A 23,863-nucleotide genomic window follows, 5' to 3' on the forward strand; every position below is an offset into this window, starting at 1 on the left:
GAACTTTTACGGCAAACGAAGTCACGGACAACAGTTAGTTATCATATATTTTTATCTAGCGCACTTTCTTCATCAATGATAGTTGACAACACTGTTGCTAGTCTGCTGCTGTCAAAGCTCAGCTCACCACCGGTTCGTAGTTACTCGATTTCTCGTTTATTGATTGTTATATTGATTTTCAATTTCCGTTGTCCGTATCACAACACACAGTGCTTGCGAAGTGGAAAACAAAGTTTAATATTTTGGTACCTATTTTAAAATAGTACCACAATGGATGTCCTTATAACATTATTCTACATGCTATTCTCGATTTGCGTCGTTTACCCGCCCACGGAGTTCGTGGCAGCCGGGTTCACTATCGCGCAGCTGTTCGAAAACTACTTGGGGTCGGAAAATGTTAATTTTATCGGATATCACATGAAGAGGATAACGATAACTGCTTTGATTCACACGATGCTGCCTCTTGGATACGTGTTTTCGCTGTGGTTCGGTGGTGCAATCGGGCCGTGGTTTCTGTCGTCGGCGGCAGCAGCTGCTATCATTCCGCTTCTGATGTGTTACAAGATATTGTGTTGGTGGGAGTACGACCGGAGGAAGCACCCGGCCGTGAAGCCGCTGCTTTGCTACACGGAGCCCGGACAAGACTGGAGGATTGTTGCTGCCAGTATTAATGTAGAATATCGAAGGTATCTTGTTTATTCTTTTAAAAATGCCAATTATAAAACTTGTTCAAGTAAAAACAAAAAACAAATCATCTCTTTAATTTAAGTTTGATATTTCACTTTACAATTCATGATTTCTTTCTCCAGTGTGGACAAGGTGTGTGTTGCCCTGACGGCAACCAGCAAGTTTGTGGCAACGGAGAATTGGCTCATCAAAGTGACACAGTACGGTGTCAACCTCGTGCACCAAAATGACTGCGCTCTTGTGGCAACAGCTGTATGTATTTTTGTTTTTTCTTTGAGCTCTCTTATGAAAAATGCGTTAATTGACTTAATGCTGTAAATATGTATATTGGCGGTACGGCACATGCCGTGTGGTTCCCGGCACCAATACAAAAAAGAATAGGACCACTCCATCTCTTTCCCATGGATGTCGTAAAAGCCGACTAAGGGGTAGGCTTATAAACTTGGGATTCTTCTTTTAGGCGATGGGCTAGCAACCTGTCACTATTTGAATCTCAATCCTATCTTAAAGCCAAATAGCTGAACGTGGCCTATCAGTCTTTACAAGACTGTAGGCTCTGTCTACCCTGCAAGGGATATAGACGTGATTATATGTATGTATGTATGTATATGTATATTCATTCACAGAGTATTTTTCAAAAATTTGTTGGTGGTAGAATTGGTAAGGTGCCCGGTTAAAATGTGTGATGCCCAAAAATCCCACTCTTATCCCACCTTGGCCATGTACCAATGACTATTTTCAAATGTACATATAACATTAGTTTGAATACTAACTAAACCTCCACATTCAGGCAAGTGGATGTTTAAGCATGGATCCAATTGTCATATCTTTGGCTATCACAACATTGGTTGACGTCAAATAAATTACTTAGAACTAAGTTTACTACTGCTTCCAAAGTGTCACTGTAGAATTTTCTTCAACAATGTCAACTTTACAACTATCCAAATTTAGAATATAAATGTGGACGAGTTTAGAATATAAATGTGGAAGAGTGAATACATTGTTGTGATTAATTATCTTTTATAAAATTTAAAATGTCTCCTATCTCTTGTATCTGACAGAGTATTAAATTCTAATCTCTGAATATTCTCTTACTCATATCTATATATATAAAACTCTTCCGTTACTGAGTGACTGACTGACAGACAACGCACAGTCGAAACTACTGGTCGTAGACAGCTGAAATTTGGAATGTAGGTTCCTTGGGATATGTAGGGGAGCACTAAAAAAGGATTTTTGGAAATTCAACCCCCAAGGGGGGGAAAAGGGGTAAAAACGTTTCTATGAAAAATCTTATTCCTTGGGTTTATAAACTTGAAACTTGGCATAAACACGTACATAGGCAAGTAAATATGTTTGACATTATAAGTTTTTTCAAACTACCCTCCAATCGTGATTTAGGGGGTGCGATTGGGTGACTGATTTATTAACGCACAGCCGAAACCGCTCGGTATAGGAGTCTGATATTTTGAACAGAGGTTCCTTTAGTAACATAAGTGAGCACTAAGAAGGGATTTTTGAAATGTCAACCCCCAAGGGGGGGAAACGGGATAAACTGAGCCGGGGCTGCGGGAAAGTTCTAACGAGATACCGTGGCCCCGGAACGCAAAGGGCAACTGAAGGAACGAGGTGGGTTTTAGTCAGTAAAAGTCTGACACTCCCTTCCGTTCCACCCAGAGCGGGAGAGGTCATTTGATGATTTCCCATCCTTAAAAAAAAAGACTTTGTATGACAACTTTCAGTCGTCTCTTTAACATACATAATAACATACATAATTATGTACATACATGCATAACATTAATAACATCACGCCTTTAAATCCCTATTTTGTGTTAACACTACCCATACAAACAGCTAAAAGGAAACAAGTGAAGAGACGAAATTTGTCCGCATCCATTTTCACCTAAATTCTTAACGTTAATGAGATTTACTTTTTATTATCAGGTCAACCTAATAGCCTCACATGTACGTATAACTTCGTAAGAATTTTCTTTCAACTCCTAACCGTTGAGGAGTTGTACCTTCCATCATCAGCTCATTCACATGGGATGATGACTATCAGACGCAAATACTTAAACAGAAGGAAATCCTGTAAGGCCTCTTCGTCCTATAAATCTGTGTATAATGTTTTTTTTTCTTTTGAGACGATGATTTTGTCTCGCTTTACTTTTTCTATATAGATTTGTATGTATACTAATATTATAAAGAGGAACAATCTATTTTTTTATATGTTTGTTTGTTTACACATGTAATCGATAAACTCTGAAACTACTGAATCGATTTCAAACATTCACCATTAGAAAGCTACATCATCCCTGAGTAACACAGGCTATATTTAATTCCAATTTTGTAGTTTTCAACAGTTGTAACAAGATTTCAGCCTGTGGAAGAAAAAGCCCTGTCGAGATCATTAAAAAACGCTATATATAACCGAATTACACGTGGGCGAAGCCGCGGGCGGAAAGCTAGTCTACTATATAATAACGATAAAAGTACTTTCAATAAAAAATATTTTTTTAAACATTCAAATCTTAATTATAATCTGTTTTCTATTCACAGACCGACAGCCACGACCTAACACCAACAGATGAAGACGTAGTACAATACGTGAACATTGAAGTAATACCGTCCAGAGAAGACGTGAAGCGTTTCACCTTCCGTATCTCAACCACAGCATTAAGGGACCTCCAGCCACGCCTCGTGAGCCCCGTCAGGGTCCCAGAACACATCTCACTGCTGCCAACCTTGATTGAGAGATTTGTGAGCGTGTTCAAACAGCATGTGGAACAAAATCCTGTTTATTATGTGGATGAGGTATGTGTAGTTATTTTTTTTTTATGTGTGTATGTTTAGTTAATGCATTTATGTGTAGATCACTATGATTAATCATTTATCTCTACGGAAGACTTTTGTATATTTAGTTTATTTCTTTGTGTTTTTTAAGCAAAATATTCGAAACTTTGCATGCATGTTTATCATAGAATAGAAGTAGGTACCTCATGAACTTATTGTTTGCTGGAATTTTTATTTTATAGCCTTTATTATTTTTTATTATTTACACAGATTAAATCACAGCACACAGTCAGCAGCTAAATATTCAATAAGCGTAAGCTATACATTCACGTACAGTTGTCAATTAGTGATACCTTGTATCCAATTTTGAAAATAAATCTTTTCTATTCTTTTCTAGTTGCCCATCAATTTAAATTTAAATGATAAAGCCTCTTTAGCAATTGTATCTGAATGCCAAGCATAAAAAAGGGATATAACCACGGGAGTACAGTCAGCAACATAGAGACATCTTCCCCTAATAAAATATAATTACCATAATTTTGGTTTTTATGAATGGAGGTAAATGTTTCTCTGGTTGTGACTTATTTCAAACAATGATACAATTTGGAAGTCACACTAAATTTAAAAAATTACCTTTATATTTTTTGGTCCGGATTTCTTAATGCCGTAAGAGAGAAATTCAACCTAATTGGTCTAATTTAAAAAAGATGGAAAGCAGAATGGTCAGTTAACATTCTAAAATTTTACTTTATATTATTTACGAGTAGGTATGGCTTCCAATTTGTACAATCGCCTGCAAAGAAACGTTCCGCGTCTACGGGCTTTGGTTCGTACGAAATGCGGCCACGTACCTCTTCAGGCGACTGTGGGTAGATACTCCCGTGGGTATAACTCTAAACAAATCGGTAGGAGGTGGAGCAGTGTATCGGCTGTATGCAAGCCCAGGCCGACGTCAAACTCAACCGGCGCTGCCTACCGCCGCCCGCGCATCTCGAGGGCGGCCCGCCGCAGTGTCAGCAGTGTAACTGCAGGTCTGTTGTAAGCGAAGTCAGAAAGAGATAGATACACATTATGAGATAGAGTATCGCCTTTGACGCAATTCACATAAACATTTCAAGAATGAGATAGCGTAAGGTTCACATTATGGTCCGGCCTCCGTACCATGACACGCGCGACGCCGTTTTTATCGCTCGGAAAACTATCGCTGTTTCGCTTTTTATTGTGACGTGAAACGGGACAGCGGTAGTATATCGTAAAAGGACATTGCAAAAAAATGCCCCGAGATTATTTTTTCGTTTACAATTTCAATAAAAGCTAATACAAAATATTAGTCTTTTTTGATCAGTAGACATACATACTTAGTTCTTATCAACTCTTGTTAATGTTATGTAAGCTCAGTGATTTAAGAATATGTGGCATGAATTAAAATAGCATGTGTAGATTTATGTGCAATGTGAACGTCACACAAGCTCTATTCCTGCCCCTGTAGCTATGCACGCGCGACGCCGTTTTTATCGCGCGAAAAACTATCCCCGTACCGTTTCACGTCTAATAAATAGCGAAATAGCGATAGTCTTTTGCGCGATAAAAATGGCGTCGCGTGACATGACTACGGGGTATGCTGTTGTCATACTTCAATTGATCATCTAGATACATTAGTTTGATAACTAACCAGTTTTTACACGAAGCGACTCCCGGCTGACCAATGCTAGTTTTCTGGGCTTCTCACTGGAGAGGAGAATACTCATTCGGGAGAGGATGTCTGAGATACTAGATACATTCATCTCGTCTTAGTAACTTTTACCCGCAGTTTCGCCTGCGCGAATTTAGCGCCACCTATATAAAAAAAAAGGTTTTTTGCAAATCTTACTGGAACTATGGTATTGACCGGGATGAAAAATACCCTGTTATGTCCTTCTCCACACTCTTAATTTTTTTATACGCACATTTAAATATTATTATATCTGTGGCACAGTCTTGTCTGTGCCACGGTGGGTTCAGGGTTCGAATCCCTCTCGCTCTGTCTACCCCGTAAAGGATATAGACGTGACTATATGTTTGTATGTATGTATATTTCGATTTATATTTATTTATTTATTTTATTTTATAACACACTAGCAGCTTATTAAGCTGATGCGTGTGTATCCAAAACTAAATATGTCACAATTAAAAATAAAAAGGCAGTATAATGTATGTGTTCAGGGTGCTGTGGTGCTGCAGCTGTATGGCGCGGTGGTGGGCGTCGCGTGCGCAGGGCGAGGCGGAGCGCTGGCTGGCGGGCCGCTGCTCGTGCCCCGTGTGCCGGGCCGTATTCTGTCTGCTCGACGTATCGCCCGTTGCCCGTTCCACTGAACAGATGTAGGATCTGTGGTGGATGACTTACGGTGGGATTGGCTGAGTTTTTTAATCTATGTTTTTTTTTTTTAGTGAAACTGTATTTGAATATGACCGTTTTCAGGGATTGATTAAGATTCTCGTTCATAAAAAATTTGTGTGCGTGAGCGAGCTGTGTTGTTGGAAAAAAGAAGTTGCGCATAATCTGCTTATTATAATGATGACGTAACACACATTTTTTTTGAATGAATTAAAAAACATTCTTAATTTAAAAATTAAAATCCAAAAATAAATGTGGTTAAAGTTTAAAACGGAGATTTTACATTAAAAGAAAAAGTAAATTAAAATGATTGGTTAAAAAAAAGTCCAGAGCTTGTTCACTGAGACCTTCGTATTTTAAATTTTGGTGCGTACATGTGCTGGATATGATCAGCAATATATGTATGTCTAGTCAAAATAACATAATATAAATACGAAAAAATTACCTTTTTTCGTCTCTTTCTAATTACACCAATTAGAAAAGGAAAAAAAATTAAGATAATTTTTCATGTCTTTAGAACTTGCTCACTAAAATGAGCGCTTTCTCCCACGCTGAAAGTTCCTTTGTGTCGTTAGAAATTCCTTAACTCATCCATAACTCATTTTATAATGGAATTTTAACTTATTATACACTACGTTTCAAATGAAATGCGTACATATTTCTATCTGGTATTCTTCTTCGCCATTTTATTCCCACTTTTGTGGATTAGTATATAATATTTCTGTGACTATGTAGATGTTTTTAGATGTAGATAGACTGTGTTAACTGTATAACGTTTGTGTATACTATAAATTAACAGGGCTTGAATAACGTCCAATAAATTGATTGCCACTTGAAAAGTGCCAGAAGATTTTCTGCCTAATTTGAAATAACTATTTCAAGCCCTGATATGTAGGTATATATTTAGAATCGGTATAATAAAGTTGTTGTAACATTGTGCCGTGTGGTTCCCGGCACGAATACAAAAAGAATAGGACCACTCCATCTCTACCCATGGATGTCGTAAAAGGCGACTAACGGATAGGCTTACAAACTTGGGATTCTTTTTTAGGCGATGGGCTAGAAACCTGTCACTATTTGAATCTCAATTCTATCATTAAGCCAAATAGCTGAACGTGGCCATTCAGTCCTTTCAAGACTGTTGGATCTGTCTACCCCGCAAGGGATATAGACGTGAACATATGTATGTGTATGTATGTATGTAACATTGTAGTATGACAGGTACGTGTAATTTTGGTGATAATTGCTGGAAGAGCTGATTTCATGTGGACTTGAGAAGTGACTTTAATTATAAGCTCAAACCAATTTTTTTTAATGAAATTTTATTATAATAAATTAAACAACTTTTTTGACTGATTATTATTACTTTTCGTACGGAATCGGTCTCCTAGCGAAAATTACCAAAATTACAGCTTTATCTCGTAACATGTGACTGAAGTGCTAATTGCGCTAACAAATGTTCCATCAAAATTAATATTATCAATCGGATTGAATGCGATTTCAAACTATTTCGAATTTAAACCTGTTTTCTCAACTTAACTATTATTTATAACTATAATATCTATAGGTTACCTTAAAAGGTATTTTTATATTTATATATATAGCTTTTGGTGCTTGAGTATTTTTATAATTATATACTTTTTTAAATAACGAGAAGGGATATTTCCTTTCGGGATTTGCTAAATGTGTAAATGTTGAATGAAGGGAGGATATTACTAAAGAATGTGATTGATAATGCGAACTTAGATAAGAATGTTGAATTATTGTAATTTTATTAAATGATTATTATTTCTATTGATAGATTTTGTTTGTATAAATTTGACAATAATGTAATTTATGATTTAAATTTTAAATGCATTTATTAGACGTTTTATTTTTGAAGACGTACTTAAATATGAATTGTGTATTTTGTAAGTTTTTTTAATTAATTTTGCTGCTAAAGTAAACAGTTGACGTTTTTTTGTAACGTAGCTATAAATTAGAAGCATAACAATGTTTTTATGCATTCCTAACGTATTAAAAATTAATTAATAGATTGAAAAGACAGAATATTGGGACGTTTATAAACTTTTGTCCACTAGATACATGTTTAGATATAGCCAGAAAATGGTTTATATGTATTTGTCTAACTGTAAGTCAAAGAATTGTTAGTCAAAATATTGGCTTAATAATTGTTATAAGTAAATGTAGTCGTAGTATGTAATCTGTTCCGCCATTCCGTTCTACATGCCCTCCGTTATAGGGTTTCGTAGGCAAGGAAGGTACCCTAAGGCTCAATTCACACTGGGACGAGACGTCGCATCTTGTCTTGGTGTAAACTGGCCTTTATGAACTGTGTTGAAGGCCATATCAATGTTTTATCGTAAGTAATAAATGTTTCTGTGTTGTAGATCAGTAATGCAATTAAAATTAATGTCCTAAAATACTCAAATTTTTAAATTAACGTTTTGTTAAAATGTTGACTTATAAATCACTTTATAATTTAATGTATTAATTATTTTATTATTTTTCTGTGAAATTAGAACAATAAGTCAGTAGCCAAATAATTATGTAAATTAGATTAACTAGGTATGTGTCTGAATAAATAAACAAAAAATGATTTAATGTTTTTGTTTCAATTTTATCGACGCAAGAATATAACAAGATTAGTTTTTTTCTTATCAATAATAAGTCTGTGTATTGTGCCTAACTAAATAACATTTAAAAGCTAGGGTACCGGAAATGCATTCTGTTGGAATTGTTAATGGCTTAAGCTTTTTACGACGTGGACCTTTTCGTATCATTTCGTGCTTAGTTCACACGTGATATGCCCAAACAAATACAGGGGCACAAATTATTATTATTACGTAGAAAGTTAATTAAAATTCGGATTTTGGTACTTTCATATTTAATGAATAGCATGTTTTGATGAGTGTCATAGTGCGCCGGTGGTCGAATCGGTAAGGTGCCCGGTTAAAATGCGTGATGCGCAGAAAGGCACAGGTTCAAATCCCACCTCGGCCATGTACCAATGACTCTTTTCAAAGTGATGTACCTACATTTGTTTGTACTAATCGATGCTCTTACGGTGTTTGAAAACATCGTGAGGGACACTTGCATTCAGGCAACAATGGATCCAATACGGGTTTACCTGCAATGGTTGCGGAGGTCAGATGGGAGTCGCTTTGTGTAAAAACCTGACTCACCCAATCCAGGATCCATGGTCAAAGACAAACCCGGGCTCCTCTCCAGAGAGGTGAGGATTCAACCGAAACTAAAGCCAGGTGCAAGAATGTGTCAAAGTGAACTGTTAATTGATCAATGTAGAAGTAAGTAGAGGAGCGATAATCGATAGTTGAGGCATTGATAACCGGCTGACACGACATGACCTTAGGACGACCCGACCTTATGACCGTACTCACGAGCGACATGGCAACTAAAATAATAGATCCTACTGATATTATAAATGCGAAAGTTTGTGAGTACCTTTATCAGGATGTCAATATGGATGTTTGTTACTCTTTCACACAAAAACCGATTACGATGAAATTCGGTATGTAGGTAGCTGAAGACCCAGAATAACATATATTTTTATCCCGCAATTCCCGAGGGACTGATAGAGTTTCCATGCGGACGAAGTCGCGGGCGGCCTCTAGTTTATTATATACATACATACATACATAAAATCACGCCTCTTTCCCGGAGGGGTAGGCAGAGACTACCTCTTTCCACTTGCCACGATCTCTGCATACTTCTTTCGCTTCGTCCACATTCATAACTCTCTTCATACAAGCTCGGCGGTTTCGGGTACTTTTGACCTGACCCTTTACCAGGACGTCCTTAATTTGATCAAGATACGTTCGTCTAGGTCTTCCCACTCCGACCTTTCCCTCCACACTCTCCTTGTATATCTGCTTAGTCAACCTGCTTTCATTCATCCTTTCACATGACCGAACCATCTTAACATACCCTTTTCTATTCCTGTAACTACATCTTCTTTCACATCACAACATTCCCTTATCACGCTGTTCCTTATCCTGTCACTCAATTTCACACCCATCATACTCCTTAACGCTCTCATTTCCACTGCATTTATTCTGCTTTCATGCTTCTTTTGCCATACCCAACTTTCACTCCCATACATTAATGTCGGGACCAACACGCCCCTGTGCACAGCCAGTCGAGCCTTTTTGGATAGTTTCTGACTGCTCATAAAGGCATGCAAAGCTCCATTCACCATGTTCCCCGCGTTCACTCTCCTTTCAATATCACTATCATACTTGCCATCTGATGTAAACTTTTAGAGTAAAGTTGTTGTAAAGTTTATTATATATATGGTATAAATGTATAGTGGTCCTATTCTAAAGAGCCGTGTGGTTCCCGGCGCTTTAGAAGAGTAGCACACATCCTCTTTTCCATGGATGTCGTAAAAGGTGACTTAGTGAAAGGGTTATAAACAAGGGAATATTCTTTTAGGCGATATGGGCTAGCAACCTGTCACATTTATAATATTAGTTAGGGAGAATTATCGTCGTTCATCATCCGCACGTTAGTACCAGCCCTTATACTGTACATGTCCACATTCCCCGGCAACCGGCGTCTGGATTTACAATCAATCATGGCTGACCTTACATCGTAAAGCTGAAGTTTTAACTACATTTCCCTCACTAATATAAATTGACTTGATGGCTTTGAACCTACGCGATATACCTTTGCAATTAGAGAGCTACCTATCATTTGAATCGGAATTAGTTTTTTTAAGAATGCAAATAGAAATAAGAAGTATTCAGTAAGAGGTGTATGATAGTTTTATTCGTTATGGATAAAGATGTGAATATTTTCCGAGTCATTAATGGCTAATTTAAACTTTTTTTTTATTTTAACAATAAACGGTGATCAATATGAAAGTGGAAGTTATTTAAATCATTCTGTTCTGTGAATTAAAATCGCGACAAGTTGGAAACTTTCATCATTTTTTGAAGTCAGTTAATTAAAAAGGGTGCTTGAATGAATTTCCTCGTGAACATGCGTTTATTATTATAATAACAGTATTTTAGCGATAATTAAAAGTCACTTTGCTCAGAAATAGTGATCAGCAATTAACCATAACCTACCAATAATGATATGATCTGTGAACAATTTACAAAAATGCCGAGGCATTTTGTCAGTTGTCCTAAAAAAACATAAATCGAATTGTACCTTAAAGCTTGGAAGATGAAGGTGTCTCCACTAATTGGGGTGATAACCGACTTCTTCAGAAGAACAACTCTTCATGGCTTCAAGTATTTGGGTTCGCGGTTTTGCCTGGATCGGTAAGTAGGTATACCTAATTAGAAGCCACATTACTTACATGACTACCACATTCTTTTGCCGTGCTGTGCCGCGTGGTTCTCAGCACCAATAAAAAAAGAATAGGACCACTCCATCTTTCCCATGGATGTCGTAAAAGGCGTCTAAGGGGTAGGCTTTTACACTTAGGATTCTTCATTTAGGCGATGGGTTAGCAACCTGTCACTATTTAAATCTCAATTCTATCATCAAACCAAATAGCTGAACGTAGGCCAGTCTTTCCAGACTGTTGGCTCTGTCTACACCGCAAGGGATATATACGTTATTGTATGTATGTATGTATGTTATTGTTCATTCTGGCTACACATCTAGAAAGACTATATGCGAGCCAATGAATTCCAAGAAATTCACATCCTTTTCTGCGTAGAGGAGTCTGATCCTCTAGTATTTTTTTTTTAGTTGAACTATCCCATCTCCGTGAGGAAGCGAATCAACGCCAACCGTTTGAAGCAGGCTCTGCTTAAGGACCCCAGATTATCCCCCTGGATTTTCGCCTTAGCAGGGCCAGGTGGAAGGGGTAGACTGGAGATATCCGTGACTGACGACGGGAGTGATTATGTAAGCTAATTGATAGACTGGGGATTGCGAGGGGTCAAACGAAAATGGTACCTATGAGAGACAACAGAGAGCTGAGGTTCCCCCAAGTTCAAGGAACGTGAAGATGAGAGACAAGCAGACGTTTTAATATACCTAGTTACAAAATTGTTTTCAGATTACTTGGCGGTGTTATAATTTCGGCCTTCCTGGTATTACAATCGATCATCAGATAGGATCCTCTATCTTGATATTATCCATGATTGCAGCATAATGTGGGTGTTGGTGTGCTGCGCCAGCGCATGCAGTGCCGGTGTGCTATGTGCTGTGCTGTGGGCTCGCTTCATGCAGCAACCTGCAATAGTGGCGCTGAATGATACCAAGGACCTGACCAGCGCGACCAGCGGTATGCCGCTAGTCATAGTCTGCCCCCCTGCCGACTTCATCGCGAACAGAGTCGTTGTTCAATTGTAAGTTCTAGATACTTAGAGGATTCAAGCTGACGGGTGCGTCGTTTTGTACTCTGTGGTTCTTCATTTAGATTTGTGCATTGCGAGTGCCTTTTGATAATTTTTTTGGAGTCACAGACAGATCAAGACACAACGTGAATGTAAGTGTATTTATTATCTTTTTATTGCTGGCGATGTGTTGTACTTGGTAGGACAAAATCTCAATTAGCAAGACATCTAAGTACCCAAAGGTTAACAGCACATTTTCGTATGCAACTTAAACGGAGAGCCGAATTCTGGCTAGACTAGAAAATCCCTGGACCCTGGAAGTCACCCTTAAGCTCTGCGAATTAAATTTCATGATTGGTTATCAAAACAATAGTGCTTTGCGAATTTAATGATTGGCAATCAAAATTAATTCCATCTATATTACGTCAGCAAGCCCTTGTCCAATGAGAGCTGGCTTTCCTCCGCGCTGGAGCACGTGATCAGGAAAAAAAAGGTCCGAGAGGAACACCTGCTGTTGCTTGACAAACGCCTAGACGACCTAGGGATGGCATTGCCTGATGTAAGTACTGAGGTGTAGTTGCTAATTTTTAATTCACTTTTAACTTATTTTCGCAACCCTTGTCACCAGTAAGTAATAAGATCAAAACAAATGATCTCATCGCATGCCCTATGTTTACAAATCTACTGCAGGTCATAGCCACCCAAAGTGGTGTGCATCCAGCCAAAATGGGTGGATTTCCAACGCAGGCCCTTTTTCACGTCTTTTTACATTCCAATTAAATAAATTTTATTTATATCTTATATATATTAGTATAAGTCAAAGAGCAAAAACGTTATAAACTAAACTACCCAAACACTTAACCCCCATTAGGCCTTACAAAGTAGGTACCTAAACACTTAACTCCCATTAGGCCACTGTCCCCTTCTAGGAACAGAATAGAACGCTCTTCAAAACGAACACAGAATCCCTTTAAAGAACAGAACAAAACGCTGCTCAAAACGGATATCGACCCAAAAGGGTGCTAAGAGAAAATGCACCAGCTGTAGAAACTATTCCAGTATTGGTCGCCCAAATAACGAATAGCGGGCGTTTCAAGTACCTTCCAGCTTTCTTATGCATATGTTTAAAAAAAATTGTTTATGGCGACGACATACGTTTAAAAGATCGAGGATAAGAGGTTGATTAAACTTTTCATAACCATCAGGCATTGATAAAGTATTCACCGGAGTGTCGCGATATGATCGTGTCCTGTCGCTGGCAGAATCACCAGGTGCCATGCCGGAAGCTGTTCTGGAAGCAGTTCACAGACTGGGGACTCTGCTGTGTTCTAAATCCTATAAGGTAACTTTATTATTAACCCTCCCCCCCACATTTTCATACTGTGCTATGATATACTGTGGTATGATGACCGAATAGTAGTCGAATGTGTCGAGGCAGACAAAACTGCTGTCTCCTCGTTGACTGCAGAGGAGTAACATCAATCAGGACCAGGTCCACGGTGACACTTGGATGTGTGGCTGTGAGTTTGAGGACCTGTGCAGCGTGCAGCATGGGATAGGATAGGATAAACTTGGGATTCTTTTTTAAGCGATGGGTTAGCAACCTGTCACTATTTTAATCTCAATTCTATCATTAAGCCAAATAGCTAAACGTGGCCATTCAGTCTTTTCAAGTCTATGGCTCTGTCTACTCCGCAAGGGATATAGACGTGACCATATTTATGTATGAATGTGTGTAAGTCGACGACACACGGAACCTTAATAGATATGTCGGCCCCTTCTCGCGTACGATATTAAGGATTAATTTTACAGATTACAGAGTAAAAGAACAAAACGCTTATTCGACCATCTGGAGACAACCAGGCGGCTTGACATAGCCCTTACCTGCGACAACTCCAGCTTTTCCTATTATGGATATGAGGTAAATAAACAAGGATATACTTCACCACAGAATTAGGTATCCGGGTCTGTGAAGGGCATTAAAATTGGTTCATGTTTAAAATCGTTCTTTTTTTGTGATATAGAAAGGTAATCAGGCCATCATCATGTCAGTTATAATAGTTGTAGAATTGTCCTTTTTTTGCGGGATGGGGGCGGTAATTATTATTTTTTTCTGTGAAAGTAAACCTGGATGCCCAAATTCTGTGCCTATTTATTTTTTCTTACTTCTTTCTTGCTATGCGAGTTAATGCTAAAAAACAATAAATTTAAAATGATCTAAACTTAGGACACGGAAAAGATTATTATCTATAATTATTCACATTTTTATCAGTGTGTTACAGTTTCATAACTGTCATCACGTCTATATCCCTTGCGGGATAGACAGAGCCAACAATCTTGAAAAGACTGAAAGACTACGTTCAGCTGTATTGCTAAATGATTGAATAAAGATTCAACTAGTGAGAGATTGCTAGCCCATCGCCTACAAGTAGAATCCTAAGTTTATTAGCTTTTCCCTTAGTCGCTTTTTACGACATGCATGGGAAAGATATGGATGTACGGTCCTATTCTAAAGTGCTGGAAACCACACGGCTATGTGTGTATTTTATACAGTTATGCCTAAAATACAGTTCTATGCGGTTTGAATAAGAATTTTGAAGAAAGACTGATTTTAATATTAATTTATTTCAAAAACAATGCAAACTGTGTCGAAACTTGACATGTAGACTATACCTAACTAATAATAATTATCAATTAAACATTTTACATAAAAAAGTTAGCGTAAGTATATATAACTATTAGTGTGATAGTGTGACAAACTTATTTCTCACGTCTTCTTGTGAACTGTCCTCTTCAAACTGTCATCTTCTATTCTTTACTTGTCTTTTACAATCTATCAATATTAATTTAATACTCATTTATACATCACAGATTTATTATTTATTACTAAGGCCGCTTAAAAACTGGTGCATTTTTGTCCCTCTGTCCATGTGATAATGGCGGGTGTGAACTGACCAAAAAAGTGCCAGTGCCACGCACCAAGAACCACACGGCATAAGAAAGAAATGAAGAAAGAAAGTATAAAAATTGTTAACATACGAGATGGAATGGTCCTATTCTTTTTTTATTGGTGACGGGAACCACACGGCACAATTGTTTTATATTTGTGGTACAAAATAAAAAGATAACATGAAAAACATGACAATTTACAATTATAAATGTACCAAAAAGCTAGGTACACAACACACTACACACACAGAAAAGCTTCAATACTTACTTTTTCTTGGCCAAAGTATATCTGCTTCCAGGTCTTGCCTCTCTACCACGGCGACGAATACATCACGCCTCAGATGCTGCACAGGGGCCTGAGTTACTGGCTCCAAGTGACTTACACCAGAACCTTGGACAATGAGGGCAGTCTGCTTGATGTCGATGCTGGCTGCGTCCCTTATGATGGGTATTCTCGGCTACAGTGCATAGTAAGGAGACGATATAGTTTTTAAGAAGAAATATTGAGGACTGAGCTGCTTGAAGTGACTTACATCACGACCTTGGACAATGAGGGTAGTCTGCTTGATGGGTATTCTCGGCTACAGTGCATAGTAAGGAGATGATTTAGTTTTTAAGAAGAGATATTGAGGACTGAGCTGCTTGAAGTGACTTACACCAGGACTTTGGACAATGAGGGCAGTCTGCTTGATGTCGATGCTGGCTGCGTCCCTTATGATGGGTATTCTCGGCTACAGTGCATAGTAAGGAGATGATTTAGTTTTTAAGAAGAGATATTGAGGACTGAGCTGCTGGCAGTGACTTACACCAGGACCTTGGACAATGAGGGTAGTCTGCTTGATGGGTATTCTCGGCTACAGTGCATAGTAAGGAGACGATTTAGTTTTTAAGAAGAGATATTGAGGACTGAGCTGCTGGAAGTGACTTACACCAGGACCTTGGACAATGAGGGCAGTCTGCTTGATGTTAATGCTGGCTGCGTCCCTTACGATGGGTATTCTCGGCTACAGTGCATAGTAAGGAGACGATTTAGTTTTTAAGAAGAGATATTAAGGACTGAGCTGCTAGAAGTGACTTACACCAGAACCTTGGACAATGAGGGTAGTCTGCTTCATGGGTATTCTCGGCTACAGTGCATAGTAAGGAGACGATTTAGTTTTTAAGAAGAGATATTAAGGACTGAGCTGCTAGAAGTGACTTACACCAGGACCTTGGACAATGAGGGCAGTCTGCTTGATGTTAATGCTGGCTGCGTCCCTTACGATGGGTATTCTCGGCTACAGTGCATAGTAAGGAGATGATTTAGTTTTTGAGAAGAGTATTAAGGTCTGAGCTGCTGGAAGTGACTTACACCAGGACCTTGGACAATGAGGGCAGTCTGCTTGATGGGTATTCTCGGCTACAGTGCATAGTAAGGAGATGATTTAGTTTTTAAGAAGAGATATTAAGGACTGAGCTGCTAGAAGTGACTTACACCAGAACCTTGGACAATGAGGGTAGTCTGCTTCATGGGTATTCTCGGCTACAGTGCATAGTAAGGAGACGATTTAGTTTTTAAGAAGAGATATTAAGGACTGAGCTGCTAGAAGTGACTTACACCAGGACCTTGGACAATGAGGGCAGTCTGCTTGATGTTAATGCTGGCTGCGTCCCTTACGATGGGTATTCTCGGCTACAGTGCATAGTAAGGAGATGATTTAGTTTTTGAGAAGAGTATTAAGGTCTGAGCTGCTGGAAGTGACTTACACCAGGACCTTGGACAATGAGGGCAGTCTGCTTGATGGGTATTCTCGGCTACAGTGCATAGTAAGGAGACGATTTAGTTTTTAAGAAGAGATATTAAGGACTGAGCTGCTAGAAGTGACTTACACCAGGACCTTGGACAATGAGGGCAGTCTGCTTGATGTTAATGCTGGCTGCGTCCCTTACGATGGGTATTCTCGGCTACAGTGCATAGTAAGGAGATGATTTAGTTTTTGAGAAGAGTATTAAGGTCTGAGCTGCTGGAAGTGACTTACACCAGGACCTTGGACAATGAGGGCAGTCTGCTTGATGGGTATTCTCGGCTACAGTGCATAGTAAGGAGATGATTTAGTTTTTAAGAAGAGATATTAAGGACTGAGCTGCTGGAAGTGACTTACACCAGGACCTTGGACAATGAGGGCAGTCTGCTTGATGTCGATGCTGGCTGCGTCCCTTACGATGGGTATTCTCGGCTACAGTGCATAGTAAGGAGACGATTTAGTTTTTAAGAAGAGATATTGAGGACTGAGCTGCTAGAAGTGATTTACACCAGAACCTTGGACAATGAGGGCAGTCTGCTTGATGGGTATTCTCGGCTACAGTGCATAGTAAGGAGACGATTTAGTTTTTAAGAAGATATATTGAGGTCTGAGCTGCTTGAAGTGACTTACATCACGACCTTGGACAATGAGGGCAGTCTGCTTGATGGGTATTCTCGGCTACAGTGCATAGTAAGGAGATGATTTAGTTTTTAAGAAGAGTATTAAGGTCTGAGCTGCTGGAAGTGACTTACACCAGGACCTTGGACAATGAGGGTAGTCTGCTTGATGGGTATTCTCGGCTACAGTGCATAGTAAGGAGATGATTTAGTTTTTAAGAAGAGATATTAAGGTCTGAGCTGCTGGAAGTGACTTACACCAGGACCTTGGACAATGAGGGCAGTCTGCTTGATGGGTATTCTCGGCTACAGTGCATAGTAAGGAGACGATTTAGTTTTTAAGAAGAGATATTAAGGACTGAGCTGCTGGAAGTGACTTACACCACGACCTTGGACAAAGAACAGTCTGCTTTATGTTTATCTTTTTAGGTTTTTTTAAAGGCTACTGGTTGTCTTCACGTGACCTCTACACATATTTTTATGCCTCATTAAACAGGCTTGCAAACCTTTTCCTGTAAAAACAAACATTCATACATAAAATCACGCCTTTTCCCGGAAGGGTAGGCAGAGACTACAACTTTCTTGCTACGATCTCTGCATACTTCTTTCGCTTCATCTCCATACATAACTCTCTTCATGCAAGCTCGGCGGTTTGGGGTACTCTTGACCTCACCCTTTGCCAGGCCGTCCTTAATTTGATCAAGATACGTTCGTCTAGGCCTTCCCACTCCGACCTTTAACTTTAACTTTTAGTATAACATTTATCACAAAAAACTTTTTCAACATTGTATCGTCTTGAAATAAACAAACAAGCTAATATTATTCTTTCAGGGTCAGGTCAAAAGTACCCGAAACCGCCGAGCTTGTATGAAGAGAGTTATGAATGTGGATGAAGCGAAGGAAGTATGCAGAGATCGTGGCAAGTGGAAAGAGGTAGTCTCTGCCTACCCCTCCGGGAAAGAGGCGTGATTTTATGTATGTATGTTGTATTATTCTTTCAGGCCAGGTGCCTAGAGAAAATATGTGGTTGCTCTGATCCCCTGGTGGCTACAGATTTAGAAATGGAAGAACAATTGCCACAGTGCCGCGTCGCGCAACTCAACTGCTTGCGGGTGACTAAAGGATACGGTAAAAGTTTCACTTCACTTCTTCCTTCTTGCGTTAGTGCCGATTACTTTCTCACCTCTCTGGGGAGGAGGTTGGAGTGCGCTGGCCGACCAAACTCCTAGATTGGTTAAAGTCAGGTTTTTCCACAGAGCGACTTCCGTCTAACCTATGCATCTTTTGTAGGGGAACCTGGTTAGGTTAGGTTAGATAAAAACAGGATCGCGCGTGCGATATCAAGGCCTACGAGACAGCATTTACGAGTAAGTAATACCTTGGTTATGGTTGATAGGATCATGGAAGTCACTGTAGTGAATCATCAGTAGGAAAGTAATTTTGGAAATTGACGCGGGAGCGAGGTCCGGGTAAAACTAGTACTTAGGTATGTCACTTATTGATTCTTTGGAGAGTGTGGAGGGAAAGGTCGGAGTGGGAAGACCTAGACGAAAGTATCTTGATCAAATTAAGGACGTCCTGGTAAAGGATCAGGTTAAAAGTACCCGATAACCGCCGAGCTTGCATGAAGAGAGTTATGATTGTGGATGAAGCGAAGGAAGTATGCAGAGCTCGTGGCAAGTGGAAAGAGGTAGTCTCTGCCTACCCCTCCGGGAAAGAGGCGTGATTTTATGTATGTATGTATGTTTGATTCTTTGCAGAAAACTCTTCATGTGGCTGTCTACCTCCGTGTTCCCAGTTAAGCACAGAAATGTCGGTTGAGACTAATAAGATGGATTTCGTCGACCGCACATTTGATCCATTGTAGTAAGTACCTACCTATCCTAACCCATAAGGCTGTTAAATGCAAATATTTTTTCCAAACTATCGCCTTTACTTGAAATATGACAGTAGCTGCAGCTAATGTTCTTTGTCGGTCTTATTATTTGAAGAGACTATTGATAATTTGCTTAGCAGTTAATTGCATAATCAGGGAATTACTACATTTAATTTTCCTTTATAAATCTTTGAAACAAATTGTCACCAATTAAAATATACTCATGTTCCATGCCTCTGATTAAAAATCAGGCCGCTAGCGAAAGTGAACAAAATGACAGCTAAGTATTTCTTAGGCTTTAGGAAGGTATAATAAAAAAATACCTAATTACTTAGGTATTTGCGGGACAAATTACACAGATTGAGTTAGCCTCGATGTAAGTTCGAGACTTGTGTTACGAGATACTAACTCAACTCTATGGGAAATTTTATCTCAAATCACTACATATTATAAAGTCACATTTTATAAAATCACTACATATTTTATCGGTCTCTATGTATTCTTTTATCTTGGAAACTTGTGGACTGATTATGTTCCTTATATAAATGTTGGAAAAAGTATTTTCTGAAGAAAGTTTATATCTACCTAAATGCTGCCCTTGAGAAGGGGCGGGCGGCTAGTATTGAATGTTCACTTTCTTCATTTTCACCATCTATATCTGCTTTGTGTTGTTTTGTATGTTTTCTCTTATGGTGCAATAAAGAGTTTTATCTATCTATCTATCTAATGTTTATCTTACAGCGCCGGCCTCAACTCTTCAATCTCCAATGTGGTGTACATCAGAGTTCGAATGCGTCAGTCCAAGGTGTTCTTTCTTCTGCCCACGGAAACTTGGCTCACTCTCCTCTGTAAGTAGGTATTGTGGTTTCTGTCACATAAAGTCCACTGCTTGACATAAATCTTATTCATATTGACCTGGCCGGTTTGAAACATTCAATAAACATTAAAACTACCTACAATATATATATCTTAGCCAGGAAGTTAGAGTAAATGTGCAAAAAAAGTAGCAAGCTTAATAATAAGAAGAAAATAAGGGTATAAATGAAAAAAATATCGATGTCAGTTGTTTGTCTGACTGCTATACTATTTGCCAATAGATGGCGTAAGTGTACTTCTTTTTAGCTCCAGATATTATCTTATTTACAAACTAATGTAGTTCGATCAGTCAACGGTAGCAATTTCTTTGCTTATTACCTCCTGTCCTCGCAGCAGAAATACTATAGTTGTTTCGTTTTTTATTATAACGTGAAACGGGACTGCGATAGTTTTTCGCGCGATAAAAACGACGTCGCGAGTATCGTGTCACGTCATGGAGTAGCTGTTAATATAAACCAAAAACTTAGGGGGGTAAGGTTATTTGCCGTGGACTGTTCCAAAGCTAAGACATTGGACTATTTTTTAGACTTCAGGCTTTCAGGCTTATACTTTATATCATCATCATCACTTCATCAGTGCTCAAATTATATTATTTATTTTCCAGCCTCTCTCGGCGGTGTGTTCAACATGTTCCTGGGCGTAGGTCTCTTCAGCGCGTTGGAAATTCTGTTCCTCATCATTTTCAAGCTGCCACTGGCTTTGAAGAGATCTGCAGAAATTAATGTTCCTGACACACAATGAAATGGAAATATATGTTTTTAAACGAAACTTTGTTTTTTTTCTTTATACAGTACGGTAGAGAAACAAATCCTATCCTTTATCATACAAAGGTACATACAAAAGTTAAAGTACTTTATTACACTCTGACGATGCTATCTTTTTTTTTGTGGGGGTTAAATTTAATCAAAGCATAAGGATTGAATACATTTTTTTCGCAAATGGAATTTAGTTGTCGTTACGATCTTACTCAACAACGTTGTCGAACTGCACTCAACAACTTATTTGACATTTTGACAGATGCTGGCTGTCAGTCAATGTCAAAGACACGTGTGTGGTGATTCTGTTCAATCCGTTGTGTTTACTGAAATGCGATTTTTTTTAAATAAAAATTAATTGTAATCTGGCATTACGGCGATGCAATTAGTTTGTTGATTCTTTTAATCGATCTTAGCTTCCTAAATTAAAAATGTCTTCGTGGAAAAAAGCCGCGAAGGCTAACCAAAAAACGCACAAAGAGCGGCACCAGCCGGAGGCTCGGAAACATTTGGGATTATTGGAAAAGAAGAAGGACTACAAGAAGCGGGCAGATGACTACCACGAGAAAGGAGAGACCTTGAAGCTGTTACGCAAGCGGACCCTCGACAGGAATCCTGATGAGTTCTACTTTCATATGGTCAATTCCAGGGTGAAAAATGGGGCAAGTAACCTTAATTATTTTCTTAATTTTTCCTTCATAGCTTTGATCCCTTAAGCTCCAGATTTAGAACACAACATAAGAAATTATAGTATATTATGACCGATATAAGCCATTGAGTATTAAACATTTACTCTCATTGTAAAGATATTTACTTAATGTGACTATAATTCCTTATCATCAGGTACACCATGAAATCACCAAAGAGGAGGAAGACACACCGGAACAGCTGAAGTTGATGCACACGCAAGACATCAAGTATGTCAATATGAAACGCACTATTGAAAGCAGACGGATCAACAGGCTGCAGGTTAGCATATACATTACTTTGACAAGAAGTACATACACATACATACATATTGTCACGTCTATATCCCTTGCGGGGTAGACAGAGCCAACAGTCTTGAAAAGACTGAATGGCCACGTTCAGCTATTTGGCTTTATGATAGAATTGAGATTCAAATAGTGACAGGTTGACACAATTTTGTAAGCCTATGCCTTAGTCACCTTTTACGACATCCATGGGAAAGAGATGGAGTGGTCCTATTCTTGAAAAGTATAAGAGCTATAATTAGACTGTTGTATGTAAGTTAGTAAGTAAATGATTTATTGTTTACTAAAAGAGTACATTACAAATATATATTTGTCCCATATATATTTATTATTACAAATATAAAACAGTACTTGTACTGTACAAAGGCGGGCTTATCCCTAAGTGGGATCTGTTCCAGCCAACCTAACAGTAAAAGGATCACATACAAAATTGAGACAAGGATGAACAACAGTTCATTTAATTTTGTAATTGGCATAAATAAATAAGTAACATCTCAATCCCTTACCAGGTAGACAGAGCCAAAAGTCTTAAATAGGCTCCAAGGCCATGTTCCACTGGATGAATTTAGTGATGAAAATAAGATATAGAGTGACAGGTTGCTAGCACCTTAAGGAACAATTTGAAGTTTAAAAGCCTTTCCCTTGCTTAGCTGTAAATCTGCAAGGTGTAACGGCTTAAGAGAAGCTGCTAGCACATGCTATGTATTTTCTTTGTAACCAGACCAACATGGAAGGAATATTACTATTTGAGACTTCATTCATTTGAGTAGTAGAAATAAAGGCAGCATGTATCCATATCCATAGTGGAATGATTGTAGTCTCTGCCTACCCCTCCGCGAAAAAGGCGTGATTTTATGTGTCCATATCTATGAAGGTCTCTAAGCTAAATTTAAACCACATTGGTTGTTTTGTTTTATCACTACTTTGCCAGAAAAACCATTAATTGATAACAATTTTTAATGAAATCTCTGTCTTTTGTGTTTTATCCTTTCTCACTCACTCAAGTTGGAAGAACAATGTTTTGCTTTCAGTGCTACAGAAAAACACAAGAATAACAAAATTGATTATTATTTTCAGTCTGAGCTCCACATGACAGACGTCGCTGACTCTACACCGAACACACACACATTCTTTGTGGATGAAGGGGAAGAGAAGGAGTTTGACCTGGCCAAGAGGCTGGACACGCATCCCAAGCTGCTCGGCAGAAAGTCCAACAGACCCAGACTGTCTGATTTGGACAAGATGCAGTTGCCTACTGTTGATAAACAGGTTAGTATTTTGTTTCATGTTTATTTGACACTTTATTCCACAAGACTGTATGAAGACAGTTATGAATTTGGATGAAGCGAAAGAAGTATGCTGTGATCTTGGCAAGTGGAAAGATGGAAAAAATTTTATTTTGGTACTCTCTCTTTTCTTAATTGTTTATTAATATTTAATTATAGATTTACTTATTCTCTATTTAGCTTTTACTTTTATCTATGCTGTACTCATATCATATGTTTTCATACATACATAGTCACGTATATGTCCCTTGCGGGGTAGACAGAGTCAACAGTCTTGTAAAGACTGAAAGGTCACATTCAGTTATAAAGAATATTAATTTGTTACAGACAATAGCAGAAATGAAAAAGAAGAAGAATAGGATTTACAAAGAGATAGCAAAGAGGATAGAGCGAGAAAAGGAATTGACCGTGATACAACAGAAGTTGGAGATGAAGCGACATCTACAGGATGCTAAAGTACTTAGACCGAAACGCATCAAAAAGGGCTCCAAGAATTCTGCACCGGTTTACGAGTTCCCGTATGTCAGAAAGAAATAAAGTGATTTTGTTGAATG

At 38.5% G+C, this 23,863-nt stretch overlaps 3 protein-coding genes across 3 annotated transcripts; all 3 read left to right on the forward strand.

The window, feature by feature from the left end:
• Nucleotides 1–89: 89 nt before the first annotated feature.
• Nucleotides 90–6,051, forward strand: LOC106141122 (E3 ubiquitin-protein ligase TM129). Its single transcript, XM_060944787.1, has 5 exons — nucleotides 90–686; nucleotides 810–939; nucleotides 3,247–3,501; nucleotides 4,390–4,511; nucleotides 5,683–6,051. The coding sequence occupies exons 1-5, from the start codon at nucleotides 271–273 to the stop codon at nucleotides 5,840–5,842; spliced, it is 1,083 nt and encodes a 360-aa protein (XP_060800770.1). The 5' UTR covers nucleotides 90–270; the 3' UTR covers nucleotides 5,843–6,051.
• Nucleotides 6,052–11,047: 4,996 nt separating this feature from the next.
• LOC106141121 (uncharacterized) lies at nucleotides 11,048–21,017 on the forward strand. The gene is made up of 10 exons (XM_060944706.1): nucleotides 11,048–11,145; nucleotides 11,986–12,186; nucleotides 12,604–12,733; nucleotides 13,380–13,516; nucleotides 13,987–14,095; nucleotides 15,423–15,593; nucleotides 18,526–18,652; nucleotides 19,285–19,390; nucleotides 20,142–20,248; nucleotides 20,881–21,017. The coding sequence occupies exons 1-10, from the start codon at nucleotides 11,048–11,050 to the stop codon at nucleotides 21,015–21,017; spliced, it is 1,323 nt and encodes a 440-aa protein (XP_060800689.1).
• A 295-nt stretch (nucleotides 21,018–21,312) lies between these two features.
• LOC106140851 (probable U3 small nucleolar RNA-associated protein 11) lies at nucleotides 21,313–23,846 on the forward strand. The gene is made up of 4 exons (XM_060944630.1): nucleotides 21,313–21,693; nucleotides 21,875–22,000; nucleotides 23,101–23,292; nucleotides 23,637–23,846. The coding sequence occupies exons 1-4, from the start codon at nucleotides 21,463–21,465 to the stop codon at nucleotides 23,844–23,846; spliced, it is 759 nt and encodes a 252-aa protein (XP_060800613.1). The 5' UTR covers nucleotides 21,313–21,462.
• Nucleotides 23,847–23,863: the final 17 nt, after the last annotated feature.

Source organism: Amyelois transitella, chromosome 6 (assembly GCF_032362555.1).
Source record: "Amyelois transitella isolate CPQ chromosome 6, ilAmyTran1.1, whole genome shotgun sequence".
Lineage (NCBI taxonomy): Eukaryota > Metazoa > Arthropoda > Insecta > Lepidoptera > Pyralidae > Amyelois > Amyelois transitella.

Excerpts from the sequence above, each read along its gene's own strand:
- LOC106140851 (XM_060944630.1), top strand. The coding sequence starts at position 21,463 with ATGTCTTCGTGGAAAAAAGCCGCGAAGGCTAACCAAAAAACGCACAAA. Across the intron at positions 21,694-21,874 it reads ATTCCAGGGTGAAAAATGGG|GTACACCATGAAATCACCAA; the intron begins GCAAGTAACCTT and ends CCTTATCATCAG. Across the intron at positions 23,293-23,636 it reads TGCCTACTGTTGATAAACAG|ACAATAGCAGAAATGAAAAA; the intron begins GTTAGTATTTTG and ends AATTTGTTACAG.
- LOC106141121 (XM_060944706.1), top strand. The coding sequence starts at position 11,048 with ATGAAGGTGTCTCCACTAATTGGGGTGATAACCGACTTCTTCAGAAGA. Across the intron at positions 12,734-13,379 it reads TAGGGATGGCATTGCCTGAT|GCATTGATAAAGTATTCACC; the intron begins GTAAGTACTGAG and ends CATAACCATCAG. Across the intron at positions 19,391-20,141 it reads CGCACATTTGATCCATTGTA|CGCCGGCCTCAACTCTTCAA; the intron begins GTAAGTACCTAC and ends TTTATCTTACAG.
- LOC106141122 (XM_060944787.1), top strand. The coding sequence starts at position 271 with ATGGATGTCCTTATAACATTATTCTACATGCTATTCTCGATTTGCGTC. Across the intron at positions 687-809 it reads ATTAATGTAGAATATCGAAG|TGTGGACAAGGTGTGTGTTG; the intron begins GTATCTTGTTTA and ends TTCTTTCTCCAG. Across the intron at positions 3,502-4,389 it reads CTGTTTATTATGTGGATGAG|GAGGTGGAGCAGTGTATCGG; the intron begins GTATGTGTAGTT and ends ACAAATCGGTAG.